The sequence below is a fragment of the Microcaecilia unicolor genome, chromosome 10 (assembly GCF_901765095.1).
Source record: "Microcaecilia unicolor chromosome 10, aMicUni1.1, whole genome shotgun sequence".
In the NCBI taxonomy this organism is placed as follows: domain Eukaryota; kingdom Metazoa; phylum Chordata; class Amphibia; order Gymnophiona; family Siphonopidae; genus Microcaecilia; species Microcaecilia unicolor.
In genome coordinates this window covers 179,614,442-179,637,401 of record NC_044040.1, presented here as the reverse complement: position 1 = coordinate 179,637,401, position 22,960 = coordinate 179,614,442, and the positions used below count along the sequence as shown (strand labels likewise).

Below are 22,960 nucleotides of genomic sequence, written 5' to 3'. Positions count from 1 at the left end.
AATTCTGTAATTCCACACATAACCTTTTGGAACATCCCCAGCCATGCCCACGAGCTAGAAAAGTTCACTGATCCTTATAGAATAGCACACAGCCAGATGTATGCACAACTTCTAATGAAAGCCAATTAACTGCAATAATTGGTTGTTTGTGCCCAATTATTGCTAGTTAAGGGCTTGTTAATTAATTAAGTTGCCCATGCATCTTGGGTGCACCAGCATTAATAATGTCAATGGGCACAATATGGCATCATGAATGTGAATGCGCCGGTATTTTAGAACATACACGTAGTTATTAGCCATTTTACAAATATACACATCGATGTTGCCAAAGCTGTCACATAACCTGATATACAATTACAATTACAGCACTGTATAACCCGCCAATCTCATAAGACTGTTTCTATGTGGCTAACAAAGAAGCAGAGAAAAGACCACATCCTACCATCATATATCAACAAATAACAACAACAACAAAACTAAAAAAAAAAAAATAATAATCATATATCTCTACTTTAAATATTTCTAAAAAAGGAATCATTTCAAATGTTTCTGAAAAAATGTATAAATAGGTAATTGTTCGACACATAAAAGAATCATATTCCAATATAAAACTGCTTGATTAGAAAAGGAACTCTCAAACATTCTCTTAAAATTCATTTTCTTATAAGAAGGAAAACTCAAAATCAAATGACCTTTTCCCCTCCGAAGGGACACCACCTTGTAAGTGGTGGAGGGGCTTCCGTGTTTCAATGACTTAGAGGGCTATGCTGAAGGGTTACCCATATCAGACAGGCTTCTGAGGAGAAACCAGACAAAGAGTGTCCCAAACTGGAGGATCCAAGATGGCGTTGAGGGAGGACATACGTTAGTTGAGTTCCTGTTTTACACCAGAATACCTGAAGAAGTAGGCGCGCTCCCCAGAGAATGGGGAAGAAAAAAGGCAAAGCTGTGGTGTTGTCCTCCTCGAACACGGCTGGGGTTCCCACCACTTCTCAGTCTACTTTGGAGAGATTCGGGGTCATAACGTCGGGGATATCGGTTCCTGCTTCGGGGAACAGCAAGGCTTTATCGTTGAATCTCAGTGGAGAGGGAGTGATTTTGAGTCCCCCTGTTGGCATGACCTCTCCAAGACCCGGAAACAGTAACGCTTCGCTATGGAGGTCGACAGTGGAAACACCCGAAGTGGGTTAGGATTCTCACGCAATCCGAGGAGGTCCTGGCGCAGCATTGACTCCGGATAATAAACCAACTGGGGGATTGGAGAGTGAGCTCTTCCCCCCGAAGATATCTGGAGCGGTTTCTGTGGAGAAATTGGACCTGGTGAAGCCAAAAAATGTCATAATGGATGCACTATGGGAAGTGCTGCAGAGTGTGAATAATTCTCTTCTTCAGATGTCAAAAAATTTTCAGGAATAAATATGTGATTATATCAATACTTATCTAACCAAGTGGAAGTCCAAGATATAAAAATAGAGACTTTGATTATGGAAATGGTTTCTCTACAAAAATCAGTTAATCTGGTAATGAAGGACAGTTATGTTTCTTGTAAAAAAGTGGAACTTCTGGAGAACCAATTAAGGAAAAATAACTTGAGAATGATAAATCTTCCTAAAATACCCTATATATAGAGTTATATTACTAGTGATTTTTGCCTTTGATTTAGATAGGAACAATGTTTTGAAATTGTATTTCCGATACATGGCTGATAGTTTTTTGGGTTCAAAGATAAATATATTTCCTGATATATCAAGGGAATCGCAGACTAGGAGGTGTGAACTCTTGGCTTTTAAGCCAAGAATCATTGCCCTAGGTGGGACCTTCCTAGAGCGATTCCCTTGTAAGTGTTTTATTTCCTTATTACTTATTTGTTGAACCCAAGAAATTACAAGAGTTTGTGGAGTTAAAAGAACAGATGAAGAACCCTCTGCAGCAACTTCCTTTAGTTACCACTGTACCGGCTGCAATTACCGATTAACCTTCCTCCCTCAGACAATATGAATTTGTAAGATTAACCACTTGGTGTTTTTCTTATTTTCTTTGAGATTGTTTTCCTGATCTTGGATCCCCCAATTGTGGACAATTATATATATTGTTGAGAGAAAATGTTTTTTTCTTTTTCCTTATATTAATTTCTGTTTTTCCTTACATTTACGTGATAAATGTGAATGTTATTAAGTAAAATGATAAATAAAAAAATTTAAAAAATCAAATGACCTTTTGACCAAAGTGTCTTTTTATATGAGGAGATAATGCTTTCAAATGGGGGGGAGGGGTTCATGAAATAGTGGGGGGATTAAGAGGGCAACCTCCTCTAATTCCTCTAGTGGAGTGCTGCTTCATAGGAGCAATTTTTTAAAAAAATTTAGACATCCTGGGGAGTAGATGTAAATCCCATTGTTCAAGTTCTTGGACATAGACCTGCAACCCCTTATTGAAAAGGTGAATACATGTCTAATTCTTTTTTGGCCTGTTTTAGTCCTGCTTAGACAGGCCTAGACCACATCCTCTTTCATTTGCATGTTTTGGGATTTTAGATGTGTACCCCCATGCTTTGTAAAATCAGGATTTAGATGTGTATGCAACATATATGTCTAAATGCTTCTAAAATAGGCCCCATTTATAACGATGTTAGAAAATGGATTGTACTGGTTCAACCCCTGTTTACAAAGTCGTGTGGCAATGTCAACACAGCCCTTTCAAAGTGAATGGGCTGTGTCAGCATTAGTGCACAGCAGCTGCAAGCATGGCTTAGTAAACAGGGGTGTCAGACTCTCAGTAGGAGTGCAGTGCTTTTCCAAATAGAAGGACCTGGGGTGATTCTTGACTCAGGACTTCCACTCCCAAAGTGCATCAGGGCTGTGGATGTTGTAGATGCTGCAGAGGGGCTAATAGCCATCATGAATTGTGATATCCAATGACCAGATTTAGGGTTTATGATTTGCAGGGTTCCAGAGAAAGCCCTGGTGCGTGGCTTATGAATAAGGACTGCCGTTGCGATGACAAGACTAAAACGATGGCTAGAGTGAGTTGGGAAGAAAACTCTCTGGGTAGTTGTGAATGAAGGCTGAGGGCACCAGATTCCAAGCCTGGCTCCAGTTGAGCATAAAGGAGCCAATTCTATAAATTGGTGGGTATAGGTATTTTCCACTTATGTATGTCACTGCCAAGAAAAATTGGCAGTTAGGCACATAATTGTGCTAAGCAACTAAACAGGCATGCTTAACTGGTTTGGTGCGTATTTGCTAGGGTGCTTGCCAATGGGGATTCACATTTGCATGGAAACACTTTTAAAACAAATAGGCAGAAATATTTTTTCACTCAAAGAATAGTTAAGCTCTGGAACTCATTGCCGGAGTATGTGGTAACAGCGGTTAGTGTATCTGGGTTTAAGAAAGGTTTGAATAAGTTCCTGGAGGAAAAGTCCATAGTCTGTTATTGAGATTAACATGGGGGAAGCCACTCCTGGCCCTGGGATTGGTAGCATGGAATGGTGCTACTAATTGGGTTTCTGCCAGATACTTGTGACCTGGATTGGCCACTGTTGAAAGCAGGATACTGGGCTAGATGGACCACTGGTCTGACTCAGTATGGCTATTCTTATATTCTTATGTACTTCTTCATTGTTTCTGCAACTTGCTCTATCAGCTACCTTCTGCTGGAGGAGGGTGAGTGAAGCTAGGGGAAGCACTGGGAGAGGAGGAGTGAAACTTGGGGGACTGCTGAGAGAGAGTGCAGGGGGATGCCAGGGGTAACACCTTTGACATGGTTCCGCATAGATATCTAATAAATAAACTGAGTGCCCTCAGTATGGGTTTCTGAAATGACCGACTGGGTTAGGAACTGGGTCAGTGGACTGCGACACGGGGTAGTGGTAAATGGAGCTCATTCTGAGGATGCTACCAGTGGTGTGCCACAAAGTTCAGTTCTTGGTCCTGTTCTTTTTAATATTTTTGAGAGCAATATTGCTGAAGGGCTGTCTGGTAAGGTTTGCCTCTTTATGGATGTTACCAAAATCTGCAATAGGGTGTGGATAACATGAGGAAGGACTTAGCGAAGCTAGAGAAATGGTATTGAATTTGGCAGCTTAGATTTAATGCTACAAAATGCAGGGTCATGCATTTGGGATGCAAAATCCGAGGGGATGGTACAGTTTAGGGGGTGAAGAACTTTTGTGCATGAAAGAGTGGGACTTGGGTGTGATCGTATGTGATGATCTTAAGGTGGCCAAACAGGTAGAAAAGGCAATGGCGAAAGCTAGAAGGATGCTTGGGTGCATAGTGAGAGGAATGGTCAGTAGGAAAAAAGAGGTGATGATGCCCCTGTATAAGACTCTAGTGAGACCTCATTTAGAATATTGTGTACAGTTCTAGAGACCATACCTTCAAAAAGATATAAACAGAATGGAGTCGGCTCAGATGGTAACAACTAAAATAGTCAGTGGTCTTCATCATAAAGCATATGGAGGAAGACTTAAAGATCTCAAAATGTATATGTTGGAAAAAAGGAAGAAGATGGGAGATATGATAGAGACATTCAAACGCCTCATGGCATAAATGCACAGGACGAGAGTCTCTTTCAATTGAAAGGAAGCTCTGGAACGAGGGGGCATAGGATGAAGATGAAAGGGGACAGACTCAGGAGGAACCTAAGGAAATACTTCTTCACAGAAAGGGTGATGAATTCATGGAACAGTCTCCCAGTGGAGATAGTGGAGACCAAGACTATTCAGCTTATTTTTGAAAGAGATCACCGGCCATCTTCCGACAAAAATTGGGAGATGGCCAGCCATCTCCTGAAACCGGCCAAATCGGTATAATCGAAAGCTGATTTTGGCCGGCTCCAACAGCTTTCCGTTGCAGAGCCGACGAAAGTTCCCGGGGGCGTGTCGGAAGGGTAGCGAAGGCGGGACAGGGGCGTGCTGTGGCGTGCTTAAGAGATGGGCGCCCTCGGCCGATAATGGAAAAAAGAAGGACGTCCCTGGCGAGAATTTGGTCCACTTTATTTGGTCCCTTTTTTTTCAGGTCCAAGTCCCAAAACACTGCCCGAACTGACCAGATGACCTTACTCCCCCAGTGGTCACCAACCTCCTCCCATCCAAAAGAAAAAATTTAAAAACATTTTTTGCCAGCCTCAAATGTTATACCCAGCTCCATGACAGCAGTATGCAGGTCCCTGGAGCAGTTTTTAGTGGGTGCAGTGCACTTCAGGCAGGCGGATCCAGGCCCATCCCCCCCTACCTGTTACACTTGTGGTGGAAAATGGGAGCCCTTCAAAAACCCACCCGAAAACCCACTGTACCCACATGTAGGTGCCCCCCTTCACCCCTTTGGGCTATGGTAGTGGTGCATAGTTGTGGGGAGTGGGTTTTGGGGGGCTCAGCACCCAAGGTAAGGGAGCTATACACCTGGGAGCTATTTTTTTTTTAATTTTTAATTTTTAGACGTGCCCCCTAGGGTGCCCGGTTGGTGTCCTGGCATGTCAGGGGGTCCAGTGCATTTCAAATGCTGGCTCCTCCCACGACCAAATGCCTTGGATTTGGCCGGGTTTGAGATTGCCGACCTCAGTTTCCATTATTGGAGAAAACCGATGCCGGCCATCTCAAACCCGGCCATCTCTGACATTTGGCCAGCCCCAACCGTATTATCGAAACAAAAGATGGACACCCATCGCGTTCAAAAATACGGTTGGCCCCGCCCCTTCATGGCGCCGTCCTTGGAGATGGGCACCCTTAGAGATGGGCATTCCTGTTCGAAAATGCCCCTCTATATCTGAATACAAATAAGCTTGGGACAAGTACATAATATTTCTATGGGAGAGGAAGGGATAGTAGCAGGGGCGTAGCCAGACAGCAGATTTTGGGTGGGCCTAGTCAAGAAGTGGGTGGGCACCAAGTGTTCTCCTCACCCCCCCCCCCCCCCCCCAATGCAATGAAGCCAGTATCAGCAGCTTAGGAAGCTTAGACTGCTGAAGTAGAAAGCAGTGTTTTCAGCACCATCAGGGGGAGGTCTTCAGCTGGCAAAGCTCAGGATCCCCACTAGCTAGCACTAAATATGTGCTGCTGTTGGGTGGGCCTGAGCCCTAAGTGGATGGGCCCCAGCCCACCCAGGCCCACCTGTGGCTACACCACTGGATAGTAGATGCATGGATGGGTAAATGCATGGATGGGCAGACTGGATAGGCCATATGGTCTTTATCTGCCTTCATATTTCTCTGTTTCTATTATCTGGATTATGCTGCTGGCAATCAGCAGCTGGCTCTGGTCAGTTCCACTTCTGTGGTCTGCGGTATCTTTTCTGTACTTGGTGAGAGTCTGTGTTTGTCTTGCATATGTGCCCAAAAGTGAGGTGTTCTGTTAGTAATTAGTGCATAGTTTCTCTATAGGGATCTGTCGTGGTCCAGTTTGCCCCAACAGGTAATCAGGTTGTAGCTGCTTGAGTTCTGGGTGTTAGTGCAGGTTTGCTTCATATGTGTCGAGTGTCATATTCTACAGTTTTCACATTTTTTGCTTCACATAATGCCTAGTAAAGATTTTGTTTTGCTGTTAATGACACCAAAATTTGCATATTCTTTTTGTGATGCGTAATAAAGGGAAGTGTCCTAATTCTGCTCTGCATTTATTTATTTATTTTATGCATCAGCTGACGCATTTTTCCAAGGCCAAAGTTACATTCAGGTATGCATTTTCCTGTCCCTAGTGGGCTCACTATCTTTATTGTGTGGGGGGGGGGGGGGGGGGGGGGGGGCGTTTCTGTGGAAAAAGTGTATCTACTTGCAGAACTGGAGGTGGGAAAAGATAGCCCTATCCTGTGGTAAAGGAGTGCCTATTTGAAGATCTGGACATGTAGGATTTCTGGTTGGTTCTGTCCTATTTGCTAAAGTATGGGGTTAATCAATGGCAGACTTCAAACCTCACACCTATATAAAAGGATTGGTGGAATGATGCTATCTAATAGTTTAATAGCAGTTTTATTTGTGGGCTGAATTTGTCCAGAGCTTTTAGGACTTTTTCTTGACAGGGTGCAGCCGAAAGCAATTGCTCTGCTCTGTTCCCCAGCCTTTCCCCTCTTTTGGCTGCTGCCTGAAGGGGAGGAGCTGGTACTGTACACAGGTAACCAGAGGCCCCTGCCCTTAGCTTCCCACTCCTTCTGATGTTCCTGGAGAGTTTCCAAGTACAGCTGACCTATGACTGCTAAGTTCCAAGGATGTATATTGGCCACTCGGGCTTGCCATACCAGGAAATACGTACCAAAGGAACTCATTTCATCCAGTTTCACTCACGTGATAGCCTGCTCACGGTGCTGCAGAAGCTTGTCTGTATATAGTTGCTATAAAAATGTTCAGTGTTCAGGAGCCTGTTCCTCTGCTTTACACAGAATAAAAAGCAACTATGCCTTGATGATGGCATTTTACCTTTGTGTGATGCACTTCTCCTATTGAGGTGGTATGAAAGTGAAGTACTGTCAGCAGCACTATCCCTGAACCTCAGATGGAAATAAGGCAATTTGCAAATCCCAAGGCTGATATTTTATGCATCTTTTGCATCACAAATTTGGGATCAGCCTGCCTGTACATTTCTGTACAAGGTCTGGAACTCTTTGGCAGAGGATGTGGTAACAGCTGTTCGTATATCTGAGTTTAAAAAAGGGTTGGACAAGTTCCTGAAGGAAAAGTCCATAATCTGCTATTGAGACAGAGGAAACAACTGCTTGCCCTGGGATTTATAGCATGGAATGTTGCCACGATTTGGGTTTCTGCCAGGTACTTGTGACCTGGCTTGACCACTGTTAGAAGCAGGATACTGGGCTAGATGGACCATTAGTCTGACCCAGTATGGCTACTCATATGTTCTTTTAAGAGTAAAAAGCATAGTCTGCTCTGTTGCCGTTTTCCTTATCTGGATGCTGGAATTTTAAACCTCAGGCTGCACTCCTGGTAGTTCTGTATTAAATGCAGCCTTTATAATCACTCAGCATCTTTTATGTGTTTATAGCTCTGTATGGCTTTCAACAGTGGCTTGTTCCAATTTACCTCTGCAGTCTGTCTGCAAGTGGAACATTCCATCTGTAAACGTTTTGCCTGCCCATGGAGAGCAGTCTGTAGTTTCTCACAGCCATAGGAGCCAGTACTGTGGGTGCCTTTCGGTGCTGGACACCTCTAATATTGAGCAATTTCTCTTTCCTTGTATTCTGTTTGCCACTCCCCCCCCCCCCCCCCCCATCAATCTGAAATGTTGGTGCATATGCTCATGGCACCTGTCTGCTTTCTTATCTCGCTGATCTGATTCCTCCTGACATGGTGACCTCTATTTCTAACAGGATCCCTGTATGAATTAAACCTTGAGTTAGGAGTACAGGTGAGAAAGAATTTCTATTTCTGTGATTATACTGTTTGCAAGAATATTTAATTAAGAATGGTAGTATCTCTGATTTCTGTAATTTAAGTACTTTGGTTGAATTGGTTTAAAATTATAGTTGTGTAAATGTGAAGGTTATATATATTAGTTTACAGCCATAACTGTACAATATTCTTTTTTTTTAATTTCTGGCAGACTTTATATTAGTCACAGTTTCCTTGTTAGAGACTACAATGTCTTCTAGTCTTTTGTTCCAGTCCCGAAGATCACCAGTCATCTGTACTGGGGGATGTGTGGCCTCAAGTCAACCCCTTGCAACAAACAGCGGTCTCGGTAACTGCATTCCTTAGTTATTGAACTGAGTGGATAATTTAAACATAGCAACATATTTGTGTTCGCTTCCTGAGTAATGACACTTTTATTTCACTGTTCAATCTATTGCTGACTAATGTATACTTTGTTGATTCATCAATAAAAATTGTTTAAACATAAAAATGGTATATGATAAGTTAGGGGTAGGTGAGAGAGGAGTTAGGTATATCATTGTCTAGTATGGTGAATGGGGACACTTTCATATACCACTAGTAAAAGAGGCCCATTTCCAACAGAAAGGAAATGGGCGCTAGCAAGGTTCCAGGGCCCCCTCCCTCCCTCTGAGTTCCAGCCCCCCTCCCCTACCCTCAGAGTTCCATGCCCCCCCTACCTGCCTCCCTCCCTCTCCTAAGAGTTCCAGGAACCCCTCCCCTTCGAGTTCCAGGACTGGCCCCTCCCCTTCCCCCCTCCCCTTCCAGTTCCAGTACCCGCCCCTCCCCTTCCAGTTCCAGGACTGGCCCTCCCCTTACGGTGGAGTTCCAGGACCCCCCTCCCCCCTCTATCGTTCCGAGCCCCCTCCTCCCCTCTCTCGTCCCGTGCCCTCCGAATTCCATGCACCCACTGTCATCCGAGTTGCACAAACCTGCGCCTCCCTCCCTCTCTCTCTGTGGCCTCCGAGTGCAAGCAGGACGTGTGTGGCTGCCCCTCCGCTTCGTAAGTGCCAGCTGATATTTAAAACATTTTATCTCCTGGTCCGCCGGCAACAGTGAAGTCAAGCAGGCACGGCATGGCGCTTCAGACTACCTTCGCTTTGCTTCTGTTTCAGCTGTGCCTCTGGTCCCGCCCTTCCGCAAACAGGAAATGAGGGCGGGACCAGAGGCACAGCTGAAACAGAAGCGAAAGCGAAGGCAGTGTGAAACGCCATGCTGTGCCTGCTCGATTTCACTGTTGCTGACAGACCAGGAGATAAAACGTTTTAAAGAACAGCTGGCACTTACTAAGCGGAGGGGCAGCCGCACACGTCCTGCTTGCACTCAGAGGCCACAGAGAGAGAGGGAGGGAGGCTTGGGGTGGTGGAACTTGCGCGGGCCGGTGGAACTCTGAGGAGAGGGGGGGGGGCGTGGAACTCAGACGGGAGTGGAAGGAGGGAGGAAGGTAGGGGGCATGGGACTCAGGGCGGTGGAACTCAGAGGAGACGGGGGCGTGGAACTCGGACGCGAGTGGAAGGAGGGAGGGAGGGAGGGAGGTAGGGGGTCATGGAACTCGGAGGGGCGATTCTGTACTCACCTCCGGTTGCTGGTGCTGGGTTCCCTTCCCTCTCACTTCCCATTGGTCCACCCTGTGACGTCATCCCCAGGGCGGACCAATGGGAACTGTGTTACGAACCCAGGCATCTAGACAGAGGTGCAAATTATTATATAGGATATTTGTTTGCCTGAATCCAATATCAGGAATTGACATATAATTAATGGGTGGGGGGGGAGGGGGGAAGGGAGAGAGGGGGGAAATTGTTAAAAGTTTGATGACAACTTATAACTTTTTGTACTCTTATGCATGCTCTGACAATTGAAGCTATGTTTACTCAGATTCTGGATGTATTTATGTTAATTTGTCATCAATAAAAATGTTATACCATAAACATAGCAACACATTTTATTCTATAATCTTGTGCTCATGTTTTAACACTTTAGCATGTAAAATTATGTGCACAGATTGTAAGAATAGTGTCAGTTATACACATAAATTAATTGGCAAATTAAGTACTAATTGACGCTAACAACCAGTAATTGCTGATAATTGCAGTTAATTAGCGCTAATTTACAGTTATGTGTGTAAATGCACCTAATTGCTATTCTAGAAACTTAGGGCCCTTTTACAAAGCCGTGGTAGAGCTACTGTGACATTGTTGAATGCCAAATCAGGACTACCACCAAGCTACCGAAGGAGCCCAGTGGTAGTTCCTGCCCCCAGTGTGCACCATTTCCAGCACGATAAAAATATTTTAAATTTTTGTACCGCCGGGGCTTACTCAGTGGTAATTGGGCAGTGCCATGCGCTGCCTGGTTACTGCTGGGTTAGCGCGGGAGCCCTTACCGTCATGCCAACTTAAGCTAATATTTTATAACACCAATTATACATGTAATTGCCAATACAGGATTTGCACTTAGGGCCTCTTTTACTAAGATGCGGTAGCAGATTTAGCGTGTGCTAAATGCTAAGACCCCATAGGAATTTAATGGGTGTCTTAGCGTTTAGCACACAGTAATTTTTAGCGCACACTAAATCTGCTACCATACCTTAGTGAAAGAGACCCTTAGTGCACAGCATCCTAGCTCCTAAATTTCGGCAACCTTTTCAGAGTTACTCCCTTACTACTTCTGATTTGTTTGCTTAAGGGCGTGTAACAAATGTTTTGTATCCCAACATTTTCCCACCTCTTTGCAGGCTCAATGTGGCTTACAATACATCATGAATAGTGGAATTACATAGAGAATAGACATGTAGTGTTACAGAAAGATCATTTGGCAACATGATAATGAAGAAACATGATAGTAGTATAACAATCAGATATTATAAGGCAATGCTGAGTATATTTGGAGGAGTTGTGTATGTTTACATTGGTTGATCTTTGTGGTATGCCTTGTTAAAAAGATAGGTCTTCAGCAGTTTGTGGATGTTCATTAGTTCGTCAATCGTTTTTACTTGAGATTTATCATGTCCTAAGTCCAGACGTGTGTATGCTCAGTTAGTTTGGTGCTTTCCTTGAGCCAGCTAGGTCATCACTTTACAGGAGGGTTACCAAATGCCTCCAAGTCATTACAGAGCAGATGAGTCAGACACGGTGTTTCCCTTTGCATACATTAGCTTTATAGTTCTGTTTTCCTAAAGTATATCAGAGCTGTAAACTCATGAGATGTGCCATAAGCAGGACTAAGTTAGGCTTTACTTTGTGGCCTGGATCATGTAATAATCATGTAATAATCATGTAATACTGATATTGAATGAACAGGACTAAACTGTGGTGTATATTGTGATCATAGTAACAGAACATGTCCAGACTGATGGACATATTACAGCAAATATTGTCTGGATGTGTAGAAGGCATTTATGATACACTAGTAAAAATGGCTCGTTTCTGGCGCCGATGAAACGGGCGCTAGCGGGCACGGGACTCCCTTCCCCTCCCCTTACGGTACCTGTTCCGTCGGCCCAGGAAAGAAAGAGCCCCCTCTTTCCTCCCGTAGCGGTGGCTTCCTTGCTGCATGGTGTGGGAGTCCGGCTCTCGGCATTTCAAAATGGCCGCCGAGAGTTGAAGTCTCGCGAGGCAGCTTGAACTCTCGGCGGCCATTTTGAAACGCCGAGAGCCGGACTCCCACACCATGCAGCAAGGAAGCCACCGCTACGGGAGAAAAGAGGGGGCTCTTTCTTTCCTGGGCTGACGGAACAGGTACCTCTAGACCACCAGGGAGACACGCGTAAGGGGAGGGGAGGTGACAGGGAGGGAGGGAGGTTGGTGAGGTTAAGTGTGTGCTACCGTGGGCGGGGCTATGTGGCAAAAGGGGTGGGGTTCATGTGCACGTCAGCGGCGGCTGGGATTTGTTGGAAGGGGAGGAGTAGGGAAACACGCTCCGCGTGTTTCCCTACTGCTCCCCGTGCGTTAATTTGTTTTCATGTTCCGCCCTTGACGTCATCACGTGTGACACGAGGGCGGGGCATGAAGATGTTGTGGTGACTTCACCACCATGAAACCACGAACCGGTGTGTGAGTGACTTCAGTGACGTCAGTGTCTTCAGAACGTTGAGGCTGCGTTTTATTATAGTAGATAAGAACACACAAACATAATCATTCTGTCCAGTCAAAATCATTTTAAGCAAATACCGTTGCTATGCTTCAACCCAGAGCAAGAGACATACCTAACTGGTCTGGTTTTCTGGTTAGCTATAGTGAAAATACAGAAGATAGATTTTCATACAGTGGTTTCCAATGTATGCAAATATGTCATACATATTCATTATAGATATCTCGAAAAACAAGACTTGTCAGGTGTAGTAAAGTTTTTCCTTTAACCAAGTCGGGTTAACACAAGCTCAATTTCTTCTTAGCCCCTTCCCTGAACCCATCACATGGGGCCTCTGTGACTTTGACCTGATCTCCAGCCCAGTCGCATAGCCACAGGTGGGCCTGGGTGGGCCCATTAGGGCTCAGGCCCACCCAACAGCAGCACACGTATTAGAGGTAGCAGGTGGGGATCCCAAGCTCCGCCAGCAGAAGACTTCCCCCTGATGGTAATGAAAACGCTATTCTCCAGGATACCAGCACCTGTGCATGCTCATTTTTCAGCGCGTGCCTGCTGCAGACTGCTAAGGTGGAAAGAAGCGTTTTCCCACCAGCTGAGATTTTTTTTTGCTGGTGGGTGAAGGGGAGAACACTTGGTGAACACTTGCCTAGGCCCACTCAAAATCTATTGTCTGGCTAAGCCCCTGCTCTAGCCTCCCAAAAAACCAAGGGGCCAGTGGATCCTCTGACATACCCTCCTAAGACAGCCAAGAAAACTAGTCTATGACATGCTTACGCCTTCCAAAATCACTAGAATCTGATTGAGGCAGGAAGTAGTGTGCCAACCTGCTTCAAAAGCATTACATTCAAAATGGTGATGGCTGACCTTACACTATGAACAAAAGAACAGGGGCCCTTGCAGTTTCACAGACAAACCAAACACAGCGAAGGTGACAAAAACAAAGGACTAGACAATGTCTAATAGTAAAAAGAGTTATTTAAAACATCCAAGACTCGACACGAGTCGTGTTTCGGCCCAAACGGCCTGCTTCAGGAGTCTTCTAGTGGATGTTTAAGCTGCTAGCTAACCTTGAGATAGTAACTGTAATACTGTATACCTTGTTGCAAATCTCTTGCGGCCAAACGCTGATGTATTTTGAGCAATTATGCAAGAGATTTGCAACAAGGTATACAGTTACTATCTCAAGGTTAGCTAGCAGCTTAAACATCCGCTAGAAGACTCCTGAAGCAGGCCATTTGGGCAGAAACACGACTTGTGTCGAGTCTTGGATGTTTTGAATAAACCTTTTTACTATTAAACATTGTCCAGCCCTTTATTATTGTTCACCTTTGCTGTGTTTGGTTTGTTTGTTTGACCTTACACTTTAAGTTTGCATAGGGGTTATGCCATGAGGAGGGATTAGGACCTACTGATCTGTTTTTTGATCGAGGGTGAGGATGGATTTTGGGGGCTGAGAAGCCTTATGCTTTGTTGGAGTGCTGGTGGGGGGTGGTGAAAAGGAGGAACTGGGGGCCATTTTAAGAGCCTGTTGAGGGCTTGTAGCCAAGGGAAAGTAGTAGGACTCATCATCAAGTACAAAAAGATATGAGATGAACACTGATCCTTGTATCAGAATGAAACCTGGCACCCTGTCAGATACATAAGCGCCTATTTTGATTGTATTGGAGTGGCGGATGTAGCAGCGCTTTTTCCATAGTCCGTTGGACATGTAAGGAGGGTACGACACATATTTGTTCCATAGAGTGGGTTCATGGTACTTCATGGCGCTATACTGTCTTTCAGTCGTGAGTGTGCTGGCTCTGTTTCAGTGAAGAAATGCGAGCTTTCAATCAATGACGTATATTGCTTCTGTGTTGTAGACATTTTAAAGAAGGGTGGAAATGCTGTAGATGCAGCTGTGGCTGTGGCTGCTGTGTTGAATGTCACCGAACCTTGTAGTACTGGCATAGGTGGAGACTGTTTTTGCCTCTATTATGAAAAAAAGACTAAACAGGTCTATGGCCTCAATGGAAGGTAAGATGTACTGACAGCATGCAGAGGAATCCAATAAGAAACGATGTTTGTCAGAATGTTTGCATTTCTTCTAGGTGTCGATTACATTACGACTTATTTTGGGCATGCCTCTATTTCCCTATATGAAGATAATTGAACTTTAGAATAACAGAATTCCGTGAGTTTCCCCCTCCACATCACCAGGGAAAGTTAAAGCCTGTAGCCTGAGAAGATTACAGGAGACACTGGGCATAGAATCAATCTTTGCTGGGCAAAGTGCAGCGGTCCCTGAACTGAAATCATTTTTGCATTAAATATTTTCAGTGTTTTGATTACACAAGCTGGGAATTTTACTAATTTTCAAAAAGACCAGGACATTTTTTCTTTCTTTCTGGTCATTTTTTCCCCCCCATGCTGGGCTTTTCTTGTTATGGAGCCTGGTTTATGGCAAAATGTCTTGGAGAGGGAACAATAGTAACCAGTAAAAATGTTAATCCAACTAGACGTTATGTATCAAAGCAATTCTCTTCTGCTAGTTAAAATTGAGAAAAGATAACAACACAAGATAAGAGACTATTCTACAAGGGAGAGCCTCATAGGCTTTAGACTGAACATTTCAGAACTATTGCTTGCACAGAAGTGCTCAGTGGATAAAACATAGAGTCCGTAGTGACATCAGTATTGTCAGCTTTGTCAGCACACAGGCTGGATTTCAATCGGTGGCATACAGTTTGAATTGCTCACACTGTGTATTTATTGTTAGAGTGTAGTGTGGTGTATGGGATGAATGATTGAAGCAGTGAGGACAAGGGAGTTTTTACAGATTTGTAACTTTGTGATGGTGTAATAAACAAATAAAGAATTGTTAAATATTCAAAGTAATCAGAGTTACTGGGGAAAGTCAATATAAAATAGGCCCAAGAAAACAACAGGGCAGTCTATCTGCAAGATCCAAGATGGTGACACAAAAAGCAGCCTAGACGAAGAAATCTATATGAAGATGAATTTATTCAACCAACAATGCCCGACACAGGCCGTGTTTCACCCACACACACGGGCTGCCTCAGGGGCAAATTATGTTGAGAACTGGATAACTCTTCACATATGTGTTGTGACTGATATGATGCTGGAGGATTCACGGAGCCATCGTGTGGATTCCCTTGTCATATGATTGCAGTCATGAGTCACAACACGTATGTGAAGAGGTATCCAGTTCTCAACATAATTTGCCCCTGAGGCAGCCCATGCGTGGGCGAAACACGGCCTGTGTCGGGCATTTTTGGTTGAATAAATTCATCTTCATATAGATTTCTTCATCTTTTCTGCTTTTTGTGTCGCCTTATAAAATAGGCTTCAAATGAGCATCTTCCTGCCCTCTCAATCCAAGTGATGTTTTATACAATTGCCCTCTAAGGGCTAGATTTTATAAATGATGCCATAGAAATTGGCGCAGAAAAAAGTGCTATTTTATAAGACGCGCTTAAAGTTAGGCATGGTTATAGAATAGCGCTTACACCCGGGAATCACGCCTAACTTTAGGTGTGGCCATTTCCACCAACTGAAATGTACAAATGTTTGCGCATCAGGCACACACCCCTTTATTCTATAACAACAGACATTAATTTTAGGAATGCCCCATTACGCCCATGACTGTCCCATTTCTGTGCCTCATTTTTCACATTGTCCGTAAATACCAATTGAATCTAATTAGTGCCAATAATTGTTTGTTAAAAAGCCAATTATTGGCACTAATGAGCTCGTTATCCAGTTAAATTGTACATGCAAATTGGACGCATGCCCAAATTTTCATGCACAATTTTTGGTGAATTGTATAGAATTAGTGTGTAAGTGATCAGTGAGTGACTGAAGCTATCATGTCCTGATGGTTGCCATGCACATAGGTGCATGGCAACCAGCCCATCCCTCTCCTAGCTTGTCCTAGAGCTAGTATCAGTGTTCACAAATGTGGTTTCATTGACTCTGTTCAGTGGCAGGTCTCCAAAGGCGCTGACCCTTGAGTTATTGAAGCAGCAGGGTTTCGATGAGACAAACCCTCCACCTCTTTCCCATGCTCATAACGTCACTGTGCCAGGCGCAGCAGCTCTCTGGTGCGACGTGTTATCTCTGTTTGGAAGTACAAAGGTGAAGTATTTCTATTCAGAGTTGTGTGTTACATTTACCAATGTACTTTTGTTCCACCTGTCTTTTCTTTTTCTTTAAATTTTATTTTGTTCAGGAGAGACGGTACAGAAAATAAACAAATGGGACAGCTGAGGGAAGATGTGATTGAGGTCTACAAAACCCTGAATGGTGTAGAATGAGGAAAAGTGAATCAATTTTTTTACTGTTTTCAAAAAGTACAAAGATTAGGGGACACTCAATGAAGTTACATGGAAATACTTATAAAACAAATAGGGTTAATATTTTTTCACTCAGTGAATAGCTAAGCTCTGGAATTCGTAGCTGGAGGATGTGATAACAGTGGTTAGTGTGTCTGGGTTTAAAAAAGGTTTGGACAAGTTCCTGGAGGAAAAGTCCGTAGTCTGCTATTGAGACAGACATAGGGAAGCCACTGCTAGCCTTGGTATTTGTAGAATGGAATGTTGCTATTAGTTGGGTTTCTGCCAGGTACTTGTGACCTGGATTGGTCACAATTGGAAACAGGATACTGGGCTAGATGGACCATTGGTCTGACCCAATGTGGCTATTCTTATGTTTACTAAAGTGCAGCAAAGGTTTGCTCTTGCCACATATTAAACGTAAAAATTAATGCGTGGTAAGTGGAAAGACTGTGTGATAACTGATGGATGCATGCCGTGCATCTATCCATGCAATTAACTCACATACATTTACCACATATTAAGTGCATTGCTGATTAAGCAGATACAGCTGCGCTGTTGGGAATTCACTTAACCTAACTAGTGAAAAAGATCCCTCTCTGAATGGCCCTCGTGAAACCACACACCCCAACCTCCCAGTATACCCCTCTTGGCACTGACCAAGGGGCACCCTAGTGGGTATTGTGTGTATGTTGGGGGAGTGGGAGGGTGGTAGAGCAATCTCCAGATGCTCCTGCCTTGTCGGCACCTGGTTTTAAAATTACACCTCTGATCCCTGGCAGTAACCTTATGGTGCTACACTAAGGGTCAAGCTGCAAAAAGAAGCAATAGTGTTGTCCAGTTTTCCTCATGTAAGTTTGCTGTGATAGAACTTCTGATGAGTTGAGTTGCATGATTCTTCAGCTCTTTACAAATTTTGTCTAATTGTGCTAAATAGCTTCAGAAAAGCAAAACTTTGCATAGTCCAAAAGCCAATAGTGTTTATTGACATTCTCATTTGCAAGGCCATATATGGGTTAGGATATCGACCTCTGTTATAAAATGCATAACTTATTATTTTTCACTTTCCACTTTTCAATGTATTTTCAAAATATCTGTGTATAATGGACTTAACTTATTAACTACTACTCACGCACAGCTCAATGACGGGTCACTGAATATCCAGTGCTAAGTTAAATTGCAGAGGCTGCTGGACCTTATGTGGGCCCAGGCTGAATGTCAGCCGGGACCTGCATAAGTACAAAGTATTTCTCTTCTCCCCCGATTCCGTTCCAGATCTCCATCCCCCTCCCTTCCAACCCCCGAAGCATATCATGACTTTGAAATACCGCGAGGCTGTTGCTAGATGTTGCGGTAGCCATTTTTTCTCCAAGGAGTCGCACTGGACGGGAGCAAGTGGGCATTGCTCCTGCCCATAGGATCCCATCACACCACCAATGATTGAAAAAGTAGGCCTGGGAGAGCCTATGGGGGCGGGAAGGTCATGATGTGGTTCGGGGGAGTTGGGAAGGAGGGTGAGAGGGACTCATGATATGCTTCAGGGGAGTGGAGTGAAAGGAAGGAGACTGGCTTGCTTGGGTTGGGACCTGACAGTGCTAGCATTTCCATAGCTAACCAGCTGAATTTAGGACAGCTTTTGAGCTATTTTAAATTTGTCCAGTTAACTATGTGGCTACCAGCTCTAAATATTGCTGGCACCCGTGTAACTGCTGACTCATCCCTAATGCTACCCCCCTGTACTGCCCCTGACTGTCCGCTTTTATGATGGCTGATCAGAGCCCAAATTAGTAGTTATTTCTTTAAGCAATTTGGTATACTGCCATTCGGAATCCATCAAGGCAATAAACAACAAAAAAAGGTTGACGGAACACAGGTCTATGTTTACTAAAGGTTAGTGGGGTCCTTTTACCAAACTGCGGTAAAACGGGGCCTGCACTGGTGTCAGCTGGTGTTTTTGACATGCGCTGAGACCCCCTTTTACTGCATCGGGTAAAAGGCTGTCTTTTTTTTTTTAATTAAAGAAATGGCCGAGCGGCAAGTGAACCACTTGTCGCACGGCCATTTCAAGGGGGGGGGGGAGGAACACATACCGCCACCCATTGAGTTCATAGTAAGCAGGGGCGTAGCTACGTGGGGTCATGGGGGCCTAGGCCCCCATAGATTTGGCCCTGGACCCCCCTGCCGATGACCCTCTCGACCCCCCCTCCCGCCGCCAACCCTCCCCCGCCGTCTGCTACCTTTGCTGGCGGGGGACCCCAACCCCCGCCAGCCGAGGTCCTCTTCTTCCTTCGTTCTGTTTCTGAGTCTGACGTCCTGCACGCAGGACGTCGGACTCAGAAACAGAACGAAGGAAGAAGAGGACCTCAGCTAGCGGGGGTTGGGGTGCCCCGCCAACAAAGGTAGGCGACGGCAGGGGAGGGTTGGCGGCGGGAGGGGGGGTCGAGAGGGTCGTCGGCAGGGGCGGTCAAAGTTGGTGATGGCGGCGGGGGGGTCAGCAATGGCGGGGGGGTCAGCATCGGTGACGGCAGGGGGGTCGGCGGCGCCGGGGGGGGGCTAAAATGTGCCCCCTCACCTCAGGCTCTGGACCCCCCTCCCGCCGAAGTCTGGCTATGCGCCTGGTAGTAAGGATCCCGCGTTAACCTGGCAGTAGCTGGTAAACACCAGCGCTACAAAACTAAAAATAGTTTTATAGTGCTGGAAGTAGTTCTGGATTAGCGAGCGGTAAGCACACGTTGGGCTTATCGCCGCTTTGTAAAAGACGCCCCAGTGTGCCTTAAGTACTCTAAGGAATAAAATGGGCTGCACAGCATGAACTAAGCTGTAGTAAATATGGCCTATAGTGACAAATCAACAGTAATGCTTTATCTTAGATAAGACAACAAATACTATACATGAAAGGAAGGGGAGTGTGTAACTGTGTGGTAACATGCTGGGAATATCCTCAACAGTTAACACACAGACTTTGCACTTATTGCACATTAAATTTTACATTTAAGTTTAGTAAAAGGGCCCCTTAATTTAATATTCTGTATATATTATCTTAAAATTTCTTTTTCTTTTTTTTTGCAGAAGTAAATAGAAACATGACTGCAGATAAAGGCCAAATGGCCCATCCAGTCTGCCCATCCTCTGTAATCCCTAACTCTTTCTTTTCCTAAGGGATCCCATGTGCTTATCCCATTCCTTCTTAAATTCTGACACAGTCTTCGACTCCACAGCCTCCACTGGGAGGCTATTCCACGCTTCCACCATCCTTTCTGTGAAATAATACTTTCTTAGATTACTCCTAAGCCTGTTCCCTCTTAACTTCATTGTATGCCCCCTCGTTCCAGAGTTTTCCTTCAGTTGAAAAAGGCTCACTTAATGCCCTTGAGATAGTTAAACGTCTCTATCATATTTCCTCTCTCCCTCCTCTCTTCCAGCGTGTACATGTTGAGGTTCGTAAGCCTGTCCCTAAAAGTTAATTTTGCTCCTTTAACCCTCAAAGTACTTTTCTACCAAATGTAGTGATCTTATCTTTAACTATTGGTGTTTCACTTTTTTGCATCTGTACATCAATATAATATATTTGCATAGATAAAGAAAACATGACTTTGTTTCAGTATACCTAGAGTACATGAAAAGCAAACTGCATTTAAATACAAATAAAAGTGACCTGTGTTTTCTGTTTTCTAATGATTCCACCCAGTTGTCCATGGGAGAAGTTTTACAACCCGCTATAACAATAGCAGAGCAAGGATTTCCAGTATCGGAGATTACTGCCTACCATTGGAAGAAAGATGTTTCTGTCCTTCAGGCCTCCAGTAACCCCCATGGAAAAGATCTGCTGGACCAAGGCCAGGCACCTCGACATGGGCACATTTTCAGGAACCCTTTCTTAGCACAAACCTTTCAGGTAAGGATTATATTTGAAGATTGTAAGATCCTGGTTCCTTCCTTCTTTTTTTAAGAGAGAAGAAAGCATGTTTCCCTTTACACAACTAAGTAATATTTGTTTGGTGATGGAAGGGGACATTTTTCCTTTATGTAATCAAACTTGAATGTAGATTAATTTGTGCGAAAATAAGTACCATTTACTAAATGACAAAAAAAGTCATTTTTAAATCTCTTGCTGATTGGACTTACAGTAAACCAAAAATCAAATCATTACTCAGGGACTGATGCACAAAGCTTACTATGGTCACAGCATTTGTTTTCGACCAGTTGGAGTCAATCTAAATCAAATGTTATGTAGCGTCTAATGCACAAAGTAGATTTGCATGGCTTTAATTGTGTGCCATAGCAGCCTCTGAGAATCCCATGGAAGTGTATTACAAGTTGCAAGCTCATTAGTATTATAATGAGCATTCTGTGTGATACTCAGAAAGGAGAGCCTAACTTTAAAGTGCTACCTTTTACGGTAGGTCAGGAGCTGTTGGAGAGTAGCCCTCCTCATCCACGCTGGCAACTCTGGGGCTGATCCCCTGCCCAGTTCCCATTTCCCTTCAGCCTCTGCCTCCTGATCAACACCCCCCCCCCCCCCCCCCCGGCCTAGTGCAGGGAGCCCTTCCCACCTATCGGCACCCTGCTGACCTTTGTTCAGCTTCAGCTTCACACATCCGAGCCCCCGCCGCTGTCCAAACTTTCTATGCAGGTCCCACCACCACCACAGGCAGTCGCAGGAGCTCCGAAGTTTCATTTTCATGAGGGCAGGAGCTCTCCCCCTCCCCCATGTCATGGAAACAACCTGGAGGGGATCCCCGCAGGATTCCCACTATCCCTGTACCTGTGCAGCTCTCTAGTTTGGAGTTCTAAGTTGAGAGTGGTCCCTGCCTTGTCTTTTGGTTGAGAATGAGAACCTGAACCGCTTGTGAGGGGTTGATACCCTGCTATGTAAACCTTAGGAACTTGCTAATATAAGGAAGATTTAACCATCTGCACAAAAAAAATAGCCTGAATTAACATGGAATACTTCTTGCCCTTTTTGACCAAGATCAAATGGAGAGTCTGAACCATGAGCTGTGAGGTGAGATGGTCCCTGCCCCCTACGTAGTCTTTTGCCACCCAACTCCATAGAGGACAAAAATCTTTACAACCATGGCCAACCCTGGAGGATTAAACCTTAGTTTAAAAAAATTAGCATGAATTAGCATAACATTTTTAGTGCATACAGAAAGAAAATAAACAGGAAAAGGTTTAAAACCCTGTAGAAGAGAAACCATCAAAAGGTTAACTGAGGAATATATTGACTGAACTGTAAATTAAACAGGAGCCTAACACTGCTAGACAGGGGCCTAGTGTCCAGGATTTCTTATTTACACTGTGGCAATGAAAAACCACTACTTAAGGTTCTGCAGAGACACAGTAGTTTGTGTTCTGTACATTTATCATTACACACAACGGGGCCAATGTGAAGGCTAGCATTAAAATACTTTCTTCAGGGGTCCTTTTACAAAGGCGCGCTGAAAAATGACTTGCAGTAGTGTAGGCGTGGGTTTCGGACGTGCACCTCTCCATTTTTTAGCGCTCCTGTAAAAAAAGGCCTTTTTTGTTTTTTTGCCGAAAATGGACATGCAGCAAAATCAAAATTGCCGCGCAATTGCTCTGAGACCTTACCGCCAGCCATTGACCTAGCAGTAAAGAATCTGGGCAGTAATGACCTATGCGCGTCAAATGCCACTTAACTCATGTCCATTACATGCATCAAAAATGAAATTACCCCAAGAGCCACGTGGTAGTCGGGCGGTAACTCCATTTTGGTGTTCGTTGGGCACGCGTAGACGCTTCCGCGGCTTAGTAAAATGGCCCCTCAATTCCTTTACTTCAAACAGTAATAAATATAAATTGAAAACAAAGGAAAATGATGATTCCTTTTTTATTGGATTAATTACATTTTGACTAGGTTTTGAAGGCCAGAATCTTACTTAGGTCAGGACCTGAGAAAGAAGGTTCTGGCCTTCAAAAGCTAGTAAAACAATGTATTAAGTTAGTCCAATAAAAAGGTGTCATCATATTTTCCTTGTTATGTTTTGTTTCATTTATATTTATTACCTTTAAATTGGAGTAACACGTCAATCGTACTACGTTGTACTTCAAATAGTAAGAGCAAGAAAGGGTCACCCTCATTACAACCACCATCCTGCCACAAGGGACTCACCCTGATTCTGAGAGGGAAGCGGGGTGGG

General features: G+C 44.3%; 1 protein-coding gene across 1 annotated transcript in view; it reads left to right on the top strand.

Moving 5' to 3' along the window:
* The first annotated feature begins 8,241 nt into the window (after positions 1 to 8,241).
* The window catches only part of LOC115478741 (glutathione hydrolase-like YwrD proenzyme), a 65,850-nt gene continuing 51,131 nt past the window's right edge, over positions 8,242 to 22,960 (top strand). Inside the window, exons 1-5 of the mRNA XM_030216310.1 lie at positions 8,242 to 8,353; positions 8,549 to 8,686; positions 14,325 to 14,478; positions 16,446 to 16,599; positions 20,485 to 20,691. Of these exons, the coding sequence (XP_030072170.1) occupies positions 8,587 to 8,686; positions 14,325 to 14,478; positions 16,446 to 16,599; positions 20,485 to 20,691 (615 nt within the window). The 5' untranslated portion in view covers positions 8,242 to 8,353; positions 8,549 to 8,586. The remainder of the gene's footprint in view (positions 8,354 to 8,548; positions 8,687 to 14,324; positions 14,479 to 16,445; positions 16,600 to 20,484; positions 20,692 to 22,960) is intronic.